The sequence below is a fragment of the Macrobrachium nipponense genome, chromosome 9 (genome assembly GCF_015104395.2).
Source record: "Macrobrachium nipponense isolate FS-2020 chromosome 9, ASM1510439v2, whole genome shotgun sequence".
Taxonomy (NCBI): Eukaryota; Metazoa; Arthropoda; class Malacostraca; order Decapoda; family Palaemonidae; genus Macrobrachium; species Macrobrachium nipponense.
In genome coordinates, this window is record NC_061110.1 from 11,393,855 (window position 1) to 11,416,734 (window position 22,880).

The 22,880-nt window shown below is 36.6% G+C and overlaps 1 protein-coding gene and 1 long non-coding RNA gene across 9 annotated transcripts in view; one reads left to right on the top strand and one right to left on the bottom strand.

Annotated features, from left to right (window-relative positions):
• Positions 1-7,396, top strand: part of LOC135218598 (uncharacterized) — a 37,721-nt gene extending 30,325 nt beyond the window's left edge. Inside the window, exon 4 of the long non-coding RNA XR_010315363.1 lies at positions 7,240-7,396. This is a non-coding gene — a long non-coding RNA (uncharacterized LOC135218598). The remainder of the gene's footprint in view (positions 1-7,239) is intronic.
• Positions 1-22,880, bottom strand: part of LOC135218597 (protein scribble homolog) — a 73,188-nt gene that overhangs the window by 21,392 nt on the left and 28,916 nt on the right. For 7 of the 8 annotated variants that reach the window (XM_064255020.1, XM_064255021.1, XM_064255022.1 and 4 more), the window contains 7 exons: positions 13,567-13,893; positions 9,407-9,540; positions 7,390-7,620; positions 6,280-6,424; positions 5,301-5,482; positions 4,297-4,438; positions 1,021-1,368 (listed from right to left, as the gene is read on the bottom strand). In XM_064255020.1, the coding sequence (XP_064111090.1) occupies positions 1,021-1,368; positions 4,297-4,438; positions 5,301-5,482; positions 6,280-6,424; positions 7,390-7,620; positions 9,407-9,540; positions 13,567-13,857 (1,473 nt within the window). In that variant the 5' untranslated portion in view covers positions 13,858-13,893. The remainder of the gene's footprint in view (positions 1-1,020; positions 1,369-4,296; positions 4,439-5,300; positions 5,483-6,279; positions 6,425-7,389; positions 7,621-9,406; positions 9,541-13,566; positions 13,894-22,880) is intronic. The other variant, XM_064255026.1, reaches the window with a different exon arrangement.

Genomic DNA, 22,880 nt, shown 5'->3' on the forward strand with positions numbered 1-22,880 from the left:
TTCAATGTATCAACCCAAGGGGTAATTGTGTACACAGTTCATATGGAACTCTGATATAATGCTTCCTCTTATTGTTGATCTCCTGTCTTTGGAATCTTCTTATCTAGCTGCCCAACTAATTTAACTTTACGTGAGACTACGTCCTTCCTTTAATAATAATACTAAGGAAAGGAAGGACTGAACTACAGTAACCATATGACCAGGTGATAAAGCAGACCAGAAGAATGAGGTCCAGATTGGTTATAAGATGGAAGAGTGAAATTGATAACAGAAACGAAAAATCTATGAAAGAAAATCAAAACCATGGTGATAGGGGTGAATGCAGGAAGTTGTCAGGAATGCCTAGTTTGGTACCCACAAGAAAAGCTAATGGTAATGGGATGGATCAGGACTTTGTTATGACACCTGGAGAGGCCTAGAAGGATGCAGACATTTGTTACCTTGGTGATCAACTGGATTGTATTACCAGATTACTGGGGACTAGTAGTATGTACCAGCCTGGATGAACCAGAAAGAGATAGCTGGATTAATGGTAAATATCCCATTAGTTAACAGGATGAAAAAAATTATGAAGAGCATGATTTGTGCTTCTACATGCAGTGGCAACAAGATTGCTTAAATTCATGGTTGGAATGATTCTGTTACGGCTATATAACAAATGAAGTGGTATCACAGTGTTCAGAAGCTGGAAAAAGAAACAGATCTCAAGAAAAAAAAATCTGGGCATATGAAACAGGGAGATACAATCACCTGGGATTGGCAGAGCATCAAAAAGTGGAAAAGCCTATGAAAACCATGGAGAAAGGATTTATAAAATTGGACAAGACTGCAATTCAAGAAGACAGTGCACAAAACAAATGTGTGGAGTAAATTTTTCAGATGCCAAACCATGTGAAAGGAAGGCCTGACATAGAATGTTGATATAGACTGATGATGACGATGATGCTCATGGTGGAGGTGATGAAAGTCAAAGTACTGTACAAATGAAGTCCACTTTGGAAAGAATCAATCCAGACTTACCCTACTGGCAGAAGGGCTGGAAAGTTGCTCCAGTCTAGAAACTGCATCTCTCTCATTCTTAGGTCCACCTGTAACTACAATGTTACTGACGTGTGGATCATGCGAAGTCACTAAGGCTATTTTATGACTTGTGTCACTCGATACATCACTACTTGACCTTGTACTCCTAAGAGCAGGTTTGTAGTGAGTGTGTGCTGGAAGACGAGATGCTGAGGGTACAACAGGAGAGTAAGGATGCCCTGTATCCCTGAAGGCAGTGGACTCTTCATTATCATCGTCTCTGAAGCCAACACTCAAATTACACAATGACCTACTGTTGGAGGCATTAAGCCTGTGGTTGGCATCCCTCTGAAAATTAATATACGTATATGTCACTGGCCTGAAAAATTGTATTTCAAAATGCCCGAGGACTCGAAAACCTTGGAGGATAACTTTTTTTTTAACTATGTTTTGCAAGGTAAAACTGCTTTATTTTGTACTTGTAAAAACACTTTATGATACATTTAACTCATCTCCATTGCAGCACAAGCTAGTAATAATCAATCCTTTGATAACCAGTGCTGTGCTAAAATGAAATAATTCTGGGCATTTGATATGCCATATTAAATGCATGTACAGAGATTTCAAAATGGTTAATATCATAGGATACAAGTATAATGCTAATTTATCATGCTGAACTGCCTCCAACATTTACCTCTGGTGTGAAGACCCAAATACTAGTAGTTTTTAATTGATTAAATGTTACAAGACACAGGCAAAACATTGTCCCTGATGCTGATTAAGACCCATGAAAAATGTGCATCTTCCCAAGGAAAAATTGTTTTCTGGCATATAAGATTCATATTCATATATTCATTAAATGTTGCTTTCAGCACCCAAACAAGAACAACAAGTGTCTAGTAAGAATTCTGTATTTTTCTTATTAAAAATAGTATAGCAAATATCTGAGATGGGGTTTATTTAGAGTACATCAATATGCCTTATAATCCACACAAATACAGTGCTAATCTTAACCAACCTCTAAAGAGTGCATCAATATGCCTTATCATAATCCACACAAATACAGTGCTAATCTTAACCAACCTTTAAGTAGTGATGGAAAAAAGCCCAAACTTAAGATATTTTCTACAATGTACCCATAAAAAGAGAACCATTACAATTCCCTACTGCCAAAATAATAAGTGATCAAAGCAGCAATGTACACAGGAAAGAAAAATAAAACTGCCAAGCTTTTATCCAATACAGTATAACATAAAAGCACAATGTAAAATGAGGTAACCCTGAAGAGCTATCATTTACAACTTGAGAAGCTGACAAATAATGTCTAACGTTATTATACAGGTACATAACATTTGTTCTATCTATTTTAGAATGAAAACTGTACATATGACTCTGAATCAGGCTGTTTTCAAAGGGTTAGATTCTATTCAAAATGACTTACTATGGGGTAGGTAGTAGAACAAGACCAAAGAGTTAAAATACGGTAGTACTAAATTCGAAGAGGGGTGGCACAAACGTTTTGCTCTTTAACAACATTTAAATCTTGTATAATGACTTGCAATTCTTGAAAAATTTATTTGGATGAATAAAAAATCGAGATGGGTTGATGACAATTCTTTGACTTATTTCCAAATCTAACCTTCTGTTCATATGTTTAACTTTTAGTGCTTACCTACACTCTCCGCATACAGGAGCAGACCTTAATGACTTTAGTAAATAACCACGGGCCAAACAAGCTTGAATAATTCAACGACAAAATAAATTACCACTTAAGTACAGGTCTCATTAAGCTTGAAGAATGCCATAACCTAATGGTATGTTTGATCTTCTTTTAATTTGTTTCTATTATGGCAGGTTTGATCTGCTTTAATTAGTTTCCATCCAATTCCTTATTAAACATGATGGGTGTTAAACAATGATCACTTTAGATGAAGTTACAGCAGTTAGCACTTGTTTGGTACAGATAGCTAGTTTGTGCATTTGGCGATGTGACTGAAAATTCGAAGCCTAATTAGTGATCTGGAATCAATATAAATTTTGAAGGGTAAACCTTGTTCCTTGTTCTTAATTTCTTTCTGGGTCAATATAAATTTCAATGTGTAAATCTTTCTGCCTCACTTGTTCTTAATTGCATCCTGTCTATGAACTGGTTATACTAATTTGATTTGTTATTTCATGACAAAGTCCCACAGGGAGAACACTTACAATGACACTAATAATATTTTGAATAATGGCCTACATACTTTTTAACCATAGTCAATTACAAGGCTTTGAATAAAGTCCACGACTGAAACTTTTAAGAATCTTAAAGAAATTTCATTTTATCTTACCTAATTTAAATTAAATCTAAAAAAGTTATTTAAATGAGGTCTAATAAGAATTAAACATTATTTCAATGGTAGGCTTAAAATGTAGAAAACAACAACATCGTAGTGAAATGCTTGAGATCTTGAAAAAGTATTTGTGGACCATTGTTTCATTAAATCTTTCATGGGAATCCAGATACACCTGAAGATCCATTTGCTCTGTACAGTACTTAATTTTCCATGCAAACATTAGGCAAATAAACTGAAAACCGTGAATACACATTGAAATGCTATATACTACCTTAATAAACCTGAAGTTACAGAATTCAAAAACTTTTCCTTTCTCAAGAGACCCTTGTGCTGATCATAACTGACATTTTCATTATGAACAAAAGAAAAAGCATTTTCAGTCCTTTAAACCTCTGTATATAGCATATCAAGGCCTATCAATGAAGGACTCACACCACATAGGTGTTTAGTAGTAAGGCAGTCCCCGGGTTACGACGGGTTCGGCTTACGACGTTCCGAGGTTAAGGCGCTTTTCAATTATAGTCATCAGAAATTATTTCCAGGGTTACGACGCCTACAACGCTGATCTGGCAGATGAAATATGACACCAAAAATGCAAAATAATCAATATTTGAAAGATTTTTGGATGAAAAATGCAATAAGAATGCAGTTTACATAGTTTTCAATGCACCCAAAGCATTAAAAGTAAGGTTTTCTTAGGATTTTCGACGATGTTCCGGCTTACGACGATTTTGGGCTTACAGCGCGTCTCAAGAACGCAACCCCCCTCGTAACCCGGGGACTGCCTGTAATTAATTTACTTCCATCATACAAGTTAAGCAATAAAGTCCACAACCATCATTCTAATCACCTTCCTAGTTAAAGAAGGAAATGTTTAGCAGTAATCAATAACTAACATTAATATGAACCAAGGAGCCATTAAGAACACATTCCTACTCACTTGAGCACGAGTTCTCAGAATCCTCTGAGCCGACTGTAACTGATGTCTCTTCTCAGCTGCTTCTGCATCTGCCCATTCCGCCTCAATTTCCTTCCAGCCTCTTGAACGATCCAAAGACAAGTGCTGACTAACAGCACTCAGTCTGTTTGTTGGAAAGTAAAATAACCACTTTTCCATCACCTACAGCATTCTTGAATATTCTTATACATTAACACTACAACATAGCCACCATTACTAACATTAACCTGTAAGACTTTACAGTACTGATATCAATAGAGTAAACTGAAGTAAAATTAAGTGTGTAAGATTTCAAATCTTTCTTGGTAATTTTATCTTCTCCCCTAAAGATACAACTTTACTATGACAATAGTTTAGTTGAAAGAGACCTTAATCTCTTGGTGAGAGGATGGAGAAGGCGTATGAAATTCCTTACCAATGACAGGAAAGTACACAACTGATGTTTTCATTACACTAAATAAGTTGTGGCTGAGTGTCGTGAGTGGGAAGATTGAATGTTCTCTAAACTTTTAATCCACTACTTTTGTACAGCTACCAAGATGTCTACCAAACTGTCTAATTACTAATTCAAAGTATTGTAGCATTGCTTTGTTCTTCTTCCTTCCCTATTTCTTACTCTTAATCATAAGCCTACATTATAATATGAAGGGTGACTCTCTACTTTTGAGATTCCATAGGTAATCATCTTGTACATCATGCTAAATAAAATATGAATGGGGGTATATCTGTAACCTTCTTTACACTGTTTATTTCAGCAAATAATGAAATTAATTGCACTATTTCAATCAACAATCCTTTTCAAATTTACCACTGTACTGCAAGATTTCAAAATCAGAATTCAACTTAAAAGCAAAACTAAAAATTTGAACACTACAATGGGTTTTACAGTAAAAATGAGATTTTGTGTATTACCATGAATGAGGAAATATTTTTTTCATCAAAATCCAATACCATAAGCCTCAAGTTAAATTTTCTTAAATAATCACCTGCTGGTAACACTATGATCAGAATCCCTTGGGTCAGAAGAGGAGGAAGGAGGAGTCTGGTCTCCAGCGATAGATGAAGCTGAAGAATTGTACCCTGACGATTCTCCTGCAACAAAGTCTAGGCCAGCTCCTCTAAGGATGTCCAGAACCAAATGTGGTGATGACTTTAGGACATAAACAGCCTGAAACGAAGTCAAAGTTTAAATGATAATCATCTTATCTCAACACTTTTGAAAAAGAGCTAAACAGGCACAGAATGGAAATTAAATATTAAAAATTACAACCCACTTACTACTAGATTAATGTGAAACAAAAAATATAGGGAATCAAAAAGGAAACTACTGGTTAATGGGAGAAGTACACAAAATAACAAGAAATTGAGATGCTTTAAGTAATAAATTATAAAACCTTACCTTGCTCAGAGAGAGAGAGAGAGAGAGAGAGAGAGAGAGAGAGAGAGAGAGAGAGAGAGAGAGAGAGAGAGAGAGAGAGAGAGAGAGAGAGAGAGAGCAAATCTGCCAGAAAGACCAATGGGTGAAAATTCAAGACTGCTTGTATAAGGACAAAATGGATTTGAGTAGCACGAGAGCAACAAAAGCTTCAATGCACTGAACAGAGTAGTATGGGGATCCAAACTAACAGGTCATCAGTGTTATAATTAAAATCTAAATTCATATGAAATTCGCGTTTAAAGATATTAGTGTAATAATAGCTAACAGTGTGAGCGTGTGACTGATCATTTACAAGCAATGGCATTTGTGTTATTGTAAAAAAAGAAAATTTCTGTGCACTTTATTCAAGCAGATCTCCATTAAAAGCACTAGTTCATACATACAAGGAAAATTTTATTTAATTCAATGAAAACTGCTAACTTTATTTTATACAGGTCATAAGTGCATTACCGTTAATCAAGCAAAAATTCTATTTCAAGAGCAAATGTTTATGGTATGCAATAAAATTATACTATATATGCACTTACCTCTGCAAATTCTAAATGGGTAAAGCTGATGTCATTGCAAGCAAGAATCTGGTCTCCTGGCCGTAGTCCAGCACTCTTAGCCACTCCACCTGGCTTCACACTTTGTACAAAGATTCCTGGTTTTTCAGGAGGGCCCTTACATATGCTGAAAAAAGATGGCAGCAACAAGTGTTATATTACAAACTTTAAATGCCTAATGCATTAATTGTTATTAAACAGGAATGTGGAGATTAAGAATTACTAAGAGACAAGAAACTGATGTTTACAACTGCAAATAGCAAAAATGACATTCTGGAAAAATCACCATGGATACGAAAAAGAAAAATGGTGCAAACGCAACACAAGACACCTGATAAAAAAATCTGAAACTAAAACACAGGTGAATAGAGGAAAAAAATCAACTTTATCCAAGAAATAAAAATTTTAAATCTGTTTGAATTTTTCATATATACGTAGTACCAGACAATTTATCCATATATTAAGACCAAGGTTTGTTCTGTACATGAGCAAATAAAAGCAAGATATTAAAGAAGTGATATGTAACATTATACTGTGTCTATATTTTCCAATCACTACTGTTTCTCTTTCAGACATTTAATAATCACTTTCTAAACAAATCACGAACTACTTTGGTCCTGTATTCTCTACCTTCCATCAACATTGCAGTTATATTTCTGCCTTATTTTCTCTCAAAAGTGATCATCAGCTCCTTGTCTATCCAAATCACCCATGACTGTACTGGATCTAAATTCTGATAGTACGTAACTCTTACATACAGTAAGTCTTTCTTCCTCAGTTACTGTCACCAATTCTCTCTCACAAACATCATGATTTATTTTTTTTATTAATAGCTGTTGTCATTAATCACAATACCAACTACTATTTCGTTCAGTCTCCATATAAAAAAAATGAATCTCTGTTTTTTACATGGTGTTCATTCCCTTTTGTCTTCCCACACAGCTCTCCAGTTTGTCTAACTTGACTGATCAAAGTTCTAACTCGCCCTTAAGAAAAATCCTAAGCCTACGAATGCAACTCTTGCGGTCTCAATTCACTACAGTATGTGAAAATACTGTAGACCTATATCAGTGTTCCATTTTTGACTCTCACCTGCATCCAAGTCCAACTTTTCCACCACAGGATATAACCACCTGAGCGCGGCAGTTGTTGGCTGCCGCACTGCCACCATGGACATGAGAAGGCTCGTGACTTGACGACGAACGGAATCCTCTGTAGTCATTTTCCTGTCCAGAATGACTGTATGGATCTGCAGCCCCATTGGAGAGATTGTCGTCCTCATCTTCATCCACCATGAGCCACGTCAGTGGGTCACCTCGATGCCTGCAATGTTAATGTCAACTGTGAAAAGTTTTACCCTTGTGTTGTCCATATCTCTTTTTCATAATCATAACATACACCTTGAATTAATGGTTTGTGAATAAGCAATGTTACAAATGAATTACTGGTAACATCTCACTTCATTAGGTATAGTCACACTTCTTTTTCTTTGACACATTTTTTTCCTTTTTCTGAGGGCCTCGGCAAGATTGGGACATTCAGTTACCAGTCTGACTGACCATTGCAAAAAATATACTGTATAACCTAAAGAGTATAATATACTGTATAACCTAAAGAGTGTAATATACTGTATAACCTAAAGAGCATAATATACTTTATAACCTAAAGAGTATAATCTACTATGATGCAATGTATGTATAAATAACCTTTCAAATTATATCCTTATATCTTTAATCTGCAGGACAGAAGATCTGATAGCTTGGCCCAATGACTACATATTCTATTACTGTATACATACAGTACTGTATCCGTCAATTCCTGTTAGTATAAAAAACTGATTTAGTTAGAAGAGATGGTTTTGCAATACACTGAACTTAAATTTAATTGTTCGCATTAACGGAATTTACTTCTTTTGGAAGAAGAAAGTTAAATGATTCACAAAGCACTGAGGAAGGTAAAGAACTTCAAATTCTGGAAGTGATAAGGTATGGAGGACTGACTGTACTGGTTATCTCTTGCACTGAATGGGGCTTACCAAGTAATTCTTATGCAAGTGGTCTGCTTTCCTGAGCCTTCTCTCTATGTATAAGCATTTTAACACAGTACAGAGCAAACATCAATGTACACAATATAACGCATACGAAAGCCTTCTATATATCTTGTCAGTTATGCTACTACATGATTATATAGGAAAGAAGAGATATATGTACACAGAAATTATCAGTCTATATTACTATTTTTTATATTATTAATATCTGACCAACACTGCAGTTATCTCCAATACAGCTCATCAGAACATCCAACAGCTTACAATATCTAAATGCTGATGCTGTATGCATATGCAAATCTCTTTAGCTGTTGCTATCACTCACATTCTAAGTGTTATAGTTACAATATATAGGACCTTTATCAAGAAGACCTCACAGTAATTCTGTGCGTCTTGAGAATGAGATAAGAGGATACTTCTTCTAAAACGAGTAAAGTACTACCAGCAAGATTACTCCAATAGCAGAAGATTCAACCAGAATTTGTTTTATGGGCTGTGTGTGCATTTATCTAATGGAGATGGTGATTTTCTTTAAGTCACAACTGATAAAAGTTTACTCATACTTACATACACCAAATCATTTAAAAAATTCAACATAATAAACTTCATCAGATACCAATGTGGATTCTCATTTCAGAAATGTTAATAGTGCACATGTACAGTACTTGTGATTCCTGACATACAACTGCTGTACTTTGATTACTCATCACGTGAAATCTTCTTTTGATAAATTTAAGTCCTATTAAATGAAAAAAGGTCATTGCAAGTTAGACTCTGACAATTTGTTGTTCAAAACAATGATCTCATAAAAATAACAGAAAAACTCAACCGGTGACGGGGCTAAGTTTATCAGACCTGTCAAATAAATATTAAGCATGAAAGCTTCCTGATGAGTGTGTATGCCTTTGCAAAGTACCTACATATTCATGTGCTCACAAAATTCTGAATGAAATAAGCAATTGGAGGGGAGATGATGTGGCCATGACCCTGGCAAAAGCCTTAAACGCCCATTTCAAAATGTACTGCAGATCATACCAGAATGAAAAAGTACACAACACTTACTCTTTAACAGGGATAATACCGGTGCTTTTCACTTTCAAAATCACACTGGACTTGCTTTGGACCATTGCAGTGACCTCGCGGTGTATTGCTTTGTCCACGCTGATGTTATTTACACTCAACAACTGGTCCCCTGCCTGGAATTGTGAGAAAGCAGCTGTTAACAACAAAGAAACTCACGGCAGATTCTTCTGTGCTATTCAAGAACATAAAATTCGCTTATACAGACTGAGCCGTCAGTATATATACTAATAGAAGGTGGACAATTCTTCTGACAAAGCGCTCATGACAAAAACAGCCGACATAAAACAAGGCATTTCTATAAATATTTACTGGTTATTATAAACAAACACTAAAAAAAAACACATAAAAAAAAATACTACAGCAGAAGAATAATACAGCCTCACGGCAAATACAATGTTTACATTTTCATATTAAGTTGCATTTTTATGAGTCTACGTAACTTAAAGCATAGGATTCAAACCCACATAATTAAATTACATCATTAAATCCCATGAGCTATTTATTCAATGCTACTGCACTACTGACTAAATCTTTGCTTTTCTGGTATAGTATAGGCCTAGCTTTAAGAGAAAAATATTTTCTGGTATAAGCCTAGCTTTAAGGCAAATATGTACGGCTTACCCCCATCCCTTAAGCCATTTCATTACGAAAAGAAAGTATATTAAGTATAAAAAAGGCTTATTACAAAATCATTGTTCAAAGAATTAAGGAACATAGAAGCAGCATGTTGAGAACTCCACACATCACTAGGTTACCAAATCTTTGCTGCTACAGATTTTTTTTTCTAGATTAAGCTGGCCTTATGCCAGAGCAGGATTTTAATCCTGTTATTAACTCGTATATACCCACAGACAAAGTCATATCACCTCTTGCAATATGTTGGTGGTGAGGAGAGATTAGGATAGAGATATATCTCTATCTATCTATCTATCTATCTATCTATCTATCTATCTATATATATAATATATATATATATATATATGTATATATAATATATATATATATATATATATATGTGTGTGTGTGTGTGTGTGTGTGTGTGTGTGTGTGTGTGTGTGTGTGTGTGTGTATACCATAACGGGTCAACAATGGCTGTACGAGAGAGAGAGAGAGAGAGAGAGAGAGAAGGATAATAATACGATAATTATTATAACACATTTACAACACCTGGCAGTTCTATGTTAAAACCTGTCACAGGAAGGGGTCGTCTTTGTGTAGCAGAGGTGTCGCTGCCCGACGCGTCACCCACGCGTGAAGTTCAAACATTTATTGGTTCACCGAGTTCTCTAAACGGACTCTAGTCTCATGTCCAACTTTTTTTTTTTTTTTTTTTTTTTTTGGCGAGAGTGGGGGGAAGCTTTATATTTCTAAATTTGCCTAAGAATTCTGACGATTATCTAACAAAAATCTGGGCGAGATATATGATTCAGACGAGGTAATCTGGGTCACCTTTCTTGGGTGGGAAGGTAAGATTTATATTTCGAAAATCGCCTAAGAATTCTGATGATAAATTTACTTTCAAAATGACTGTACTAGTTTTCTATGATTGTGACTTGATGTATCTTTGTTTTAATAACGGAAGCTTCACTTTCAAAATCGTGAAGACGATGGAATGAAGAGTTCTCGGTTATTTAATCGGTCTAGTGTGACTGTCACAAGTTTCATGATGAAAAAATGGCGGGAAATACACTGTTTTCCCAGAGAGATTCTCTCGCTCTCTCTCTCTCGTTACGGTTTCGTACGTTGGTACGTACATACTCTTTGAATACCTAAAGTAATTCTTCAGAATAGGAAGGTTAAGACTATTACTAGACTATATATAAACAAAAATGAAATAAATGCCTCATAGAACCGCGATAAAAGACGATAAAAAAAATTAAAAGAAAAAATGGCTAAAGAAGTCACTCGAGCAAGAAATTGAGAGTTCAGCTGCTCGAATCAAGATTCGTCGAAAAGAAAATAAAAGAAAAATATTTGACAGTCTGGTGGAGTCTTTTAAAACAAGAGAAAGGTGAAGGAAGTGGAGGTTAAGAAATCTTTTAAAAGTTCAACGTCCGGCATTCCAGCGTTTCTGGAATTACTTTGAGAGTTAGTTTTGTTTCAAAACATGTATATAATGTTTTACTCCAAATAAGGAATTACTTATTACTACCAAATGCTCTTTTTATCTTTTGTTTGATAGCGGTACTGACAGGTTGTTGTTCTGCGTGAATGTACGAGGGAGCCGCTGCTTTTGTGCATAAATAATAAAGCATTATGATAATTTTAATGTTATTACTTTTTTTTTTTTTTGAGACTTCGACTGCTGATTTTACGAGTAAACATTCCATTTTCCCATAACGTGTTTATAGAGGAAAAAACGGAGGTTACCGGTTCATTAGTACTATTAACTGCGGTAATTCGTACTGACTGATGTGAGTACTGACGAGACGCTGTCAAAAAGAATAGAGGATAAAACTTCTACTATTGCTGCTGAATTACATGCCATTCATGAAGGGTTAACCTTAGTAGTAAACAAGATGAAAGACGTGTTTGTTTTCGTAGATTGCCAGAGGGAATTAGTAAGTGTAAAGAACTTGTATACGCAATTGAAGATCAAGGGTATTTTGTCAAGTTTTTCTGCGTGCCATCTCACGTTAGTATTCAGTTGAATGTGATGGCTGGTAGTTTGGCAAAGGATGCTACAAACAAAAATAATATTGATACAGAATGCACAATGACTGAGCAGAATAAAGAATGGGCTAATAATGAAGAGGTCTTTGTGGGAAGCGGCTGAAATTCGACAAATTTTAAACAATGGTAGTGTCAGTATGAGACACTATTTGGTTGTGTCCGAAAACAGCGATATTGTATATGGAAGGGCATTATCTAATTATCAGGTAACGTTTGGTATATAAATGTAAATTATGTGGTGAGTTACGGAAACATACTTTACAAATCAAGTACGTTATTTTCTGAAAAATGACGTTTGTTCCAAAATTGTAAAGAAATTTCCTAATTTATTTTGGAATAAATAATTGTGAGCCATTTGCCTGTCCTTTAGTATGATTTTTATAACTTGATTTTTTTGTACCATTTCTTAACATTTTTCTTTTAATATAACGTTTACTTTTGTTACATTTGTTTTGTATGACTTTTGCCTATTGTAATTTTGCTATAGTATATTATCAACATTTGATTTGTATAAAATTTGCATTATAGCTTGGCATTTGCTTTTGTATAAATCGGGTTCAAATTCTTCTCATGTAAAATATTTGCTTTTCATTACTGTTTTTTTTTTATGTTTTTTTCCCTGGAATCTTTTGAATTTTGTAGGTGAGTATAGCAGCATGCTGCTACACTCCATTTGATGTATATCAATAAATTTTTTGAATTTGAATTGAATTTGTCTGTTTTATCACCTTTACCCTAGAGCCAAAGGATTATTTACTTCACCCATTTCTTTGGATCCTTTCCCTCAACCAAATATACCTTACATAACCTGCTCTGCCACTCAATCACAATAACTCTATCACCGGCGGTTCAACCAAGTTGTCCTTCCATATTCCAACTTCTTAAATGCAGTTCCAACATCTTCCAAGAGTCATGTCATATAGGCTCTTGAATTTGCGGTTGATAAAATGCCACAGGATAGAAAGGCTAGAGAGGGAAGGGGTTGGGAGAGGCTAAGAGAAGGAAGAGATGAATGGAAAAATGTCAGGAAAGATAATAAAGTTCTGAGAAGTGGCTAAAACAAACTGGAAAAAAAGGGACAAGGAAGGTCTAGAAAGAAAAATATGGCGAAAGAAAGGATACATGAAGAGTAATAAAAGATATGACAGGTAAAAAAAGACGAATTAGACAAGAAAGATAGACTTATGAACCGGCTAGGAAAAGGCTAAAAAGACCAATGAAAGGAGAACAACTCCATAAAAGACTGAAAAAAAGGAACTAAGGAAGGCCTAGACAAAAATTATGGCCTTAGAAAGGTTACATGGAAGAGAAATAAAAGATATGCCAGGTTAAAAAATGATGAATAAAACGAATTAGACGAAAAAAAATAGACTTACGAACAGGCTAGGAAAAGGCTAAAAAGACTGATGAGAGAGAGGAGAACTGTTGCAACTCTGCAATAGACTTATTAACCCCCCAAAACTCACCCTGAGCCCCTGCATGAAAGCCTCGGACGCAGGCTCCACGTGCGAGATGAAGAAGCCGGTGCCGTGCTCCAGGCCTCCGCGGAGGCTGAACCCGTAGGATTCATTCCTTTTGCGCACCAGCCTCACGAACCTCACGCGGCATCCGCCAACCGAGGAGGAAGCTCCCGAGGCTCCCGAAGAGGAGGAGACCGACGGCATCTGAGAGACGACGCTCCGAGCTTGTTGGTGAGGGTAGTGGTGGTGGCGAAGTAGGCCGCTCGGTGGCTCCATCGAGTACTCTATACTTGTCATGTCTTGGGGAGCATTGCTTCTACGTAGTTTTCACGTCTGCAGAAGAGATACGATGGGTTAATAACTGCAATAAAAAACTATAAGAACTCCACTTATACATACGTAACGTTGCTACATACTTGTATATTCGGAACGAGATTTATACTGTCCACTAACTGAATAGATATTAAATGTGTTAAGAGCATTCGATGGAACTAAAACTTTCTTAGTTAAAACAATATTCGACGGGGCTAAACTTTCTTATTTTATATATTATTTGCAGCTAGTTTCGTTTACTCAAACTTAATTTTAATCATCGTTACCATCACCTGAACTTATTCATTTACGCTGGACGATAAGGTCAAAATACAAAGACCTTGCAAAGACCTACCCAGAAACTAACCCGAGTTTGTAGCCTATAGAATACCACTGCTACAAATACAATAAATCTGGGAATGAACTCAAGATATTTATGGGTATTCAGAATCGAGCTATTAACGTCTGGAGATAAGAACAGGCCAGTGCTACTAAGAAGACTGTGCCTTGAGTTACGTAAAATGTAATAGTCTAAGAAGTAAGTTTCTCTATACTCTGTTTTTTTCCATCTGTCCATCCGCCTGTGGTGTTTCCGTATGGTAACACTGGTCCCGGGCTTTAGATTGTTACATTCAGCTTACATTCAACAATAATAATAATATCCTATTTCGTATATTAACCGTGTACTTCGCATACAGTAAATTATTAAAACACTTTTCAGTTGCAAATGTACACCCAGATATCTTTTTATTTACCTAAAACTTACACATACCGTAACTATTTAAAGCCCGGGACGCAGTGTTACCATACAAAAACACCACAGGCAGATGGACAGATGGAAAAAAACAGTGTCTAGTTGCAAAATCAATCCTTTGAGCGTACCAAGGTGCAATTAGGCCTATGTACCATCGCTTTTCAATGCAACATCAAATGCAATATCAAATGCCAACTTGAACTGAGAGAGAGAGAGAGAGAGAGAGAGAGAGAGAGAGAGAGAGAGAGAGAGAGAGAGAGAGAGAGAGAGAGAGAGAGAGAGAGAGCTGGTCAAATGGATAAAAAAATAAAACCGATATCGGTTATGCACAATACCCAGACATAATAAATCTTTACTAAATTGTTGCATTTGTCAATGGCTGACTTCGTCAACACCAATTGCTCTCTTATCTACAGGGATGTTAGGTTAAAATAACCGAAGAAATTAACTAGAATCTTAAGTAATGCCTACGATTCTCTCATCAACTAACTTCCTGACAGTCCTTCTTGCAGCCGAACAGATCTCGATCATCATCCAGTAGTTAAAAATCAGGGCAAAACGACTTTTTTTAATTCTTTTTTTGGTGAGCAAAGGTGTGTGTGTGTGTGTAAAGCCGATGTCTGGGAGCCACATTCCGATATTAGCAATCCAGGGCACCTGTGCAGGTGTGGTAGCACCACGCGTACCCAACCCACAACAACTTGGGTGTTTTTCTTTGGATTTAGTAGTAGTAGTAGTAGTAGTAGTAGTAGTAGTTGTTGTTGTTGTTGTTAGCAATGAGACCTCAAATGTTGAATTGTTTACTCTGCATGTTTGTTTGTATGGTGTTTTTACGTTGCATGGAACCAGTGGTTATTCAGAAACGGGACCAACGGTTTTACAAGACTTCCGAACCACGTCGAGAGTGAACTTCTATCACCGGAAACACACATCTCTCACAACTCAATGGAATGTCCGAGAATCGAACTCCCGGTGCATTTTTTTTTTTCTTTTTTTAGGTCAGGCACTCTACAGGACCCTTATTCTTATTTGAACTAACCATATATTAGTAAAGACGTTTACTGAAGAGCTCTGCATGTTTTTATCACAAAAATCAACAACAGGAATGATACAGTGTTTGTACACGAAAATCTTATTGACCAAGAGACAACCAACGAAGAAATTAAACCCCATATTACCATACTTATGTAGACATTAAAAAAAGATTAATAACTTAAAACAATTTGCAGCGTTCAATTTGAAACCAATATCTACGATCAGTATCTGGGCTACTCTCTTTTGCTATGTCCAAAACTCAGCACCTTCTGGAATTCAGAATATTTATCCGTTACCGCCCTCCCAGCAGAATTAATCAACACTAACTCGACTAATATTTTTTAAAAACTGGCATTTATTCCCAAGACCACATCACTGCCTGACAGGACTTCGAGTACAAAATACTTTTGAAAAGATGTTTACACATAGGTTTCTGAGACCGTGCTACCACACGGCTGGTTTTAAGCGAACACCACTCTTTTGTGTTACGACATTCACTATTTACTTTCAGACACGCATGGACACACACACACTCTCCCTCTTTCTTAGTCGAATACCTATTGTACCGACAAATATTCCACGAGAGAGAGAGAGAGAGAGAGAGAGAGAGAGAGAGAGAGAGAGAGAGAGAGAGAGAGAGAGGTGTTACAAAATAAGGACAACCACCTAGTAGTATGTGTCAACTCAGACGTGTCGGCAGACGTAATTGTGTCTGACTAATTTATTAGTTTCTTTATTAATTTTAGGATGCGATTTATTTCGTTGCTACGCGTTGATCAATTGTCTCTAGAATAATGCATCAAGTAGTCTCCAGCTCTTGCTCTCGGGTAGTAATTACTAATAATTCAAGAGAGTAAGCTACCTTTGGCTACTGATAGAAAGGTTTCATGTACAGAACGTTATTTCCAAGTGGCCACTATTATAATCGGCCATTCCATTGAGGAGTGAGATATGTGTATTTCTGGTGGTAGAAGTTCACTCTCGACGTGGTTCGTAGGTCACGTAAAGCCGTTGGTCCCGTTGCTGAATAACCACTGGTTCCATGCAACGTAAAAAAGCACCATACAAACATACATACAACCAACTTTTAAAAATAGCTACTAATTACTAATTTAGCGGTTATTAGTAATTCAAGAGTTCAGCAGCAATGAATATGGACTTTTATTTCAAGTACCAGGTAGGCTACTAGGAAAACTGCGAGACTTACAAAATACTGAAGCGCAACTGAAAGTTGTGAGTATCAGTGACTTGCAGTAATGTAAAGAAGACAATTCACATTAGCTCGAAATGCAACACTCACCAATAGCAACGTTTCAAACAATACTGATCAGTAATTCAAACGTCTTAGCAAAGGCGATCGACTACTAAACTTCGAAGAACTGGTTTGTAGTTCACTCGGTAGTTGGTCCTAGTTTTTAAAACCAGACCTGAGTCAATTAACATAATCATTGCTCCGGTAACAGATAATGAAGACACCGGGAACTCAAAGGAGTTGTTTTGAGTCCATATATGGTTATGGCGAGTGTGGAACTGTGTAGGTCCATATGGTTGTTGAAGGACAGTGCAGACCTTACCAGCTCATGTAGAGTCAATGTATAGGTTCTCCATCCCCCCTTTTTTTTTTCAAACAGCAAGGGTGACTTAACACCGCCCTGCGGTATCTCCCTACTTACGGCGAATTCAACTGACATGAGTCACTCACCATTAACTTTGCATCATCTGCTTTCATTGTAGTTTCCATTGGTATTCCATATTTAACGAGAATGCTATAATGATGCAAAACTTCCATCCATAATGTTGGTCTGTGGACACTGTAATATGTTTAATCGTAATCACCAAAAGTCTTCAGAAGGGGAATTCTCAACTCCATACATTGTTGCTAGTGTCTTAACACAAATGTCTTGACCCGTGCAACTGCCTATTCTAATGCCAGATTCAATTTCTAAGCATTCTGGCAATTTTATATCTTTGCCTTTCTGACATGGATGTCCGGGTGTTGGAGAGATTTCCATCTCACCCCTTTCTGGATGACAGGTGTCTCGGAGTACGAAACTGGCCACATGTTCAACTACCTACTAACTCTCCTGTAGGAAGTTTCGGTGTGTGCCCTTACGTCACTCTAAAGACCCGTTGTCCAGAAAGGGGTTGCATGGAATTCAGCTCAATGTCCGGAGACATCCATGAACTTATATTGAGTGACTATACAATTCCTATATAGTAAAGTTGTGGCATTCAGTCAGATCACCCTTTCTATATATAGACTATGGCTTTGAATTTCTAATAAACATGCTTTGTTTTTTCATTCCACATTCCATTTTCTGCAAAATAATCTAATTAGGTGTGCGAAATCTCCATTCTTAGCCGCTAGAATTATCTCTACATCTCTACAATGATTTTATGGTCCAGTTTTCTTTCTACAGCCAAATTGTTTATCAATGATTCTACTTCGAAAACTGTGAATTAATTTATCAGTAAATTCAGGTCTTCCTCAGCATCTGGTTTATCAGTTAAATTATAAACCTGAAACTTACTTTCCTGTCCTTGTCATCCATAGACATTTCACTACTACTATAGTAGATTCACATCAACCGTGCATTTAATGTCTAGACCAGTCCCTTGTGACGCTCCTGATTGGCTGTTGATAAGCCAATCACAGGGCTGGAAACTCTCGGTCTCTCTCGAGCGTTCACATGGGTAAGATCTATGTTCCATCTCTCCTGAGGAATAATTTTGAAAGACGTATGCCCCAGGAGAGATGGAACATAGATCCTACCCATGTGAACTCTCGAGAGACAGTTTCCAGCCCTGTCATTGGCTTATCAACAGCCAATCAGGAGCGTCTTAAGGGAGTGGCCTAGACATCAGATGCACGGGTATTGTGAATCTACTACTATAGCTCTGTTGGGCAACCATGACACTAAATGCCAGACAGTTTTTTTTCCAGGAATTCTACTTCACTACCTAGACTTTAAAAGAGTTCTTAAGCATGTTCTCATAGAGTTCTTCATCTCCTCTCTGAAATGATTCAAGCTGTTTTTTTCTTGTTTCTCTTTTTATTGTATCCCAAGTTCCATCTGATGCTCAAGTTGTCCATCTTGTTTGTTTGTTTGTATGGTGCTTTTACGTTGCATGGAACCAGTGGTTATTCAGCAACGGGACCATCGGCTTTACGTGGCTTCCGAACCACGTCGAGAGTGAACTTCTATCACCAGAAATACACATCTCTAACCCTTCAATAGAATGCCCGAGAATCGAACTCGCGGCCACCGAGGTGGCAGGCCAAGATCATACCGATCACGCCACTGAGGCGCTTGTCCATCTTGTTAAACTACGTCCAAGTCCTTATGTACCAACAAATCGATATTGTAGTCCACTCTTCACTGATTGTCTACTCCAATCTAAGATATGGGTCCTAAAACTACAAGTCTATTCGACTATCAACAGTTACAAAAACCATTCGATATTCCCCTTCAAAAGTCTTTTTGTATCAAACCTAAATTATAGGTATGCTCAACCTTTTTCTCGGAGCTTTTAATCTCAGTTTCGACGTGACAATCAATGACAAGTGATTACTGCTCTAATCTGCGCCTCTCCAGTTTCTTACATTCGTTGATATATATATATATATATATATATATATATATATATATATATATATATATATATATATATATATGGTTTGGATTAGTAAGAAACACAAATACACTAAAGAAGAAATGTGTGCCTTTGTGAAACAAATAAATTATGTTATGACAGGTAACTGTTATTAAGAAACCTATAGTAAAGACAAAATTCCAAATGTATTCAGTAAAAAGTATATATTGATTTTGTGTTCTAATTCTTTTTTATAAATCATAATATTTTGTAAATCTCGTAGGTATATATTTTTTTTTAATATCTCGGTAATATCCTATAGTTTATAAAAGAAATCAATGTTTTTCTGATAAAAGATAAAAAAAAAGTTCCTAACATTCCTGGGCGTTCCTATTCTCTCTAACGATCAATGACTACGTGATCTCATTGTTTTCAATGACTGACATCTTGAGATGCCCAGGTGGTATTAACGGAACGGGCCCCTCCAATTTATGTATTTCATCCTTAACATTCGGCAGCTTATATAAAATTTCATCTGCAAAGAGCACTATAATGCTCCTACAGCATTGTTCTGATTTAGGTCTAGCGAGAAATAATCTACTGTTCACTTCTTGTCTCCGTTTCAAGCTGAGATCGTGTCTACTACTTCACTCCGCCAGTCCAACAACTCTTCCTGAATAAACAAACCCATCATTCCCCCATCTATCACATTCCCCCCCATTTTCTTCCTTCGACACCTTCCTAACTTGATTTATGGACCCCTCGTTCCAATTTCTTATTTTCAAAACATTTGATTTATAAACCAGGTTTGAGGGTGCACGCGGTCCTGACTCATAGGTCTAAATGCTACCATAATTTGGTTTTATGTTTCTACAACGTGTTCGTGTGGAATTCTCTAATAAAGGGAACTGTTGTTCGGTGTTATTCTATGCTTTTTAAGCCGTTTCTACTTTTGCGTATTTGCCAACGCAAGTGTGTGGAGTTTATTCGATAAAAATGCCTTTGAAACAAAAATTCTTGAAGGTGAACATCAACTATATCCAGAAATATAACCGATAGACGAGCAGATGACCTATTGAGAGAGATATTCTACCTCCAAACCGAATGGAATCCTCACCCACGTAGGAGACTGACCCTCGATGGCAACTTTCGCTAGCAGAGAGAGAGAGAGAGAGAGAGAGAGAGAGAGAGAGAGAGAGAGAGAGAGACCTACCTAAAACCACCTTGTAGAATGCCGCACGAACCTACACCAAACCCCCCCCCCCCCTAACCCCCCCCCCCCTTTCCACCGTCCTCCCTACCCCCTTCCCCAGGACACACCTCTCCCAAAATCCCGAAAAGAAAGACACTCCGCTCACCGCTCTCTCAGTTCTAACGGTACGGTAGTCTCTGGCTCAACCTTGAGCCATGGATGCTACAACTTCCTACCATTTCGCGAATGGTGTTCGATAAAAACTACCGTGATATGTACAGTACCTTACAATACTGATCCACCTAGACCGATGATACTATTGAAGAACAACACAACATGGATGCTTATACGGAGAACAACACAACACTGATGAACCTATAGACCGATGGTACTATAGAACACCACCACAATGGTCAGCCTACATGTTGCGTTAGAAGACTAACGCAACATGGATGCTATACGAAGAACAACACAACCCTGATTAACCTAGACTGATGGTACCTATAGAAGAACAACACAACATGGATGCTATATATACGGAGAATAACACTACTGATGTACTGTCGGCCAAAAAACTCGTGGCAGAGTTTCATATTTTTCGTTCACCTGCCTGACGACACGATTCATGCTTATTTATCTATTTTTATTTTTTCTTTTCAAAGGTGGAAGAAATCATGTGTAATGACGTTAAAAACAGTCACTGATATCTTTAGAACATTATGTTATGTTATTGTGTAAAACTATTTTCCATATAGCAAAATGACGTGAACGAAACGAAGTGATAAAAAACGTCATATCACAACCATAGATATACATTAACAAATAGATAGGAGGACACCTATCACTAGTAGTATCGCATAAACATAGTCCTTAAATTATCATTTCAATATTAAGTTCAAGGCAGTTGAATATTCCATTTGTTAAATTTTACAGAAAACATTGGAATCTCACAAAATGCTATCAAATTTCCAAAAACAAAAAGAAAAAAATTAACAGCGTGAACCAGGCGACCTCACTCTATTGCTTTTGATATCATGTGCACGGGAATCTAATGTCAATGTGTCATTTATCGGTCTAAGAAACATCCCTCGATGAGCGAGAGAATTATTGCACTGCATTCGGTGCTAGTTCCTGTTGGAGAGATATCAAGAAAGCTTAATAAACCAGAAAGAACCATACATAGATGAATAAAATTGTTTAAAGAACGGCAAAATTTTAGGACATGGGCCATAGAGGTGGAACACCTCGAAGCACCACATGAGAGCAAGACAATACAGTAGTGTAAATGTTGTGAGCAGCATTCATATGTGAACTTTGAATCCTAGTGCCTCATCACGACATTGCTTATGACTGGTGTCTGATGAAAACTTTAGATGGAGAGGAAGAGATTTTTAAATCTATACTTGAAGTCTTTGGTAGTTGTCTAATTCATAAGTCTAATGAATAAGCAAACTTATCTTTGATGGATGAGAGATTCAGTTAGGCTTACTCTTTTAGTTTTGTTTTTTATCGGTGGCCAGTGAATACCGCGGATAGGGAGGGAAACGGTTTCAATTGCTGCATGCATTTTTTTTCTTCAAAACCTAAAGAATACATTTTATTGGGAGATCTTTATTAACATCGGCCTAATCGTTCCATCACTCCTATACGCCACCTCCGCTCTCTTCTACATCTCAGGCGACTAGATCCGACTTCTCACTACGAACTCCTCGTGAAAGCACCACTAATGATAACGGTTATTTTAAAATTCCCAGCACCGACAACGGACGCCTTAAAATGCATGTTTATAAATTATTTTCTGTTCAAAGAAACTTTATCTTTCATTCCACATGTGCATACACTCGTGTTACACCCTGTAGCCGTCAAAGAGCAACCCTTGATTAAAGCAGTAGGTTTTTCATGACAGAAAAAAAAACATATGAACGAGAAACGTCACCTTTCATTATTTCTTATCCTCTCAAGCTACTTATAATATGCTTATTGTAGTAGGTCCTAGTACGTATACAGTTGAAACTAATTTGAATTAATTTCTATTTAGAAGAAATGAATAGCTACAAAAAAATCAACCTAAGAAAGCTTTAAGGAAAGTAAGCCTTTCTTAATGTATTCGTCAGTTTTGACTCCCACAGCTTTCAAGGTGTCCAAATGAAACAGGATGATTATGCAAGGAATTCGATAAAAAATAAGACTGAATTATATTCGTTTGATTTTTTTATGATTGCTTTTTGACTTTGAATGGCTAGGTATATATATATGTATATATATATATATATATATATATATATCTATATATAATATATATATATATATATATATATATATATATTTTGTCAATTTAAATATTCATTAGTATTACGTATCCGGAGAGAGTATACTGCTGAAAATAGACCTAGGCAAATCATGTGGGAAAAAACAGAAGTCCAATTTAGGCCC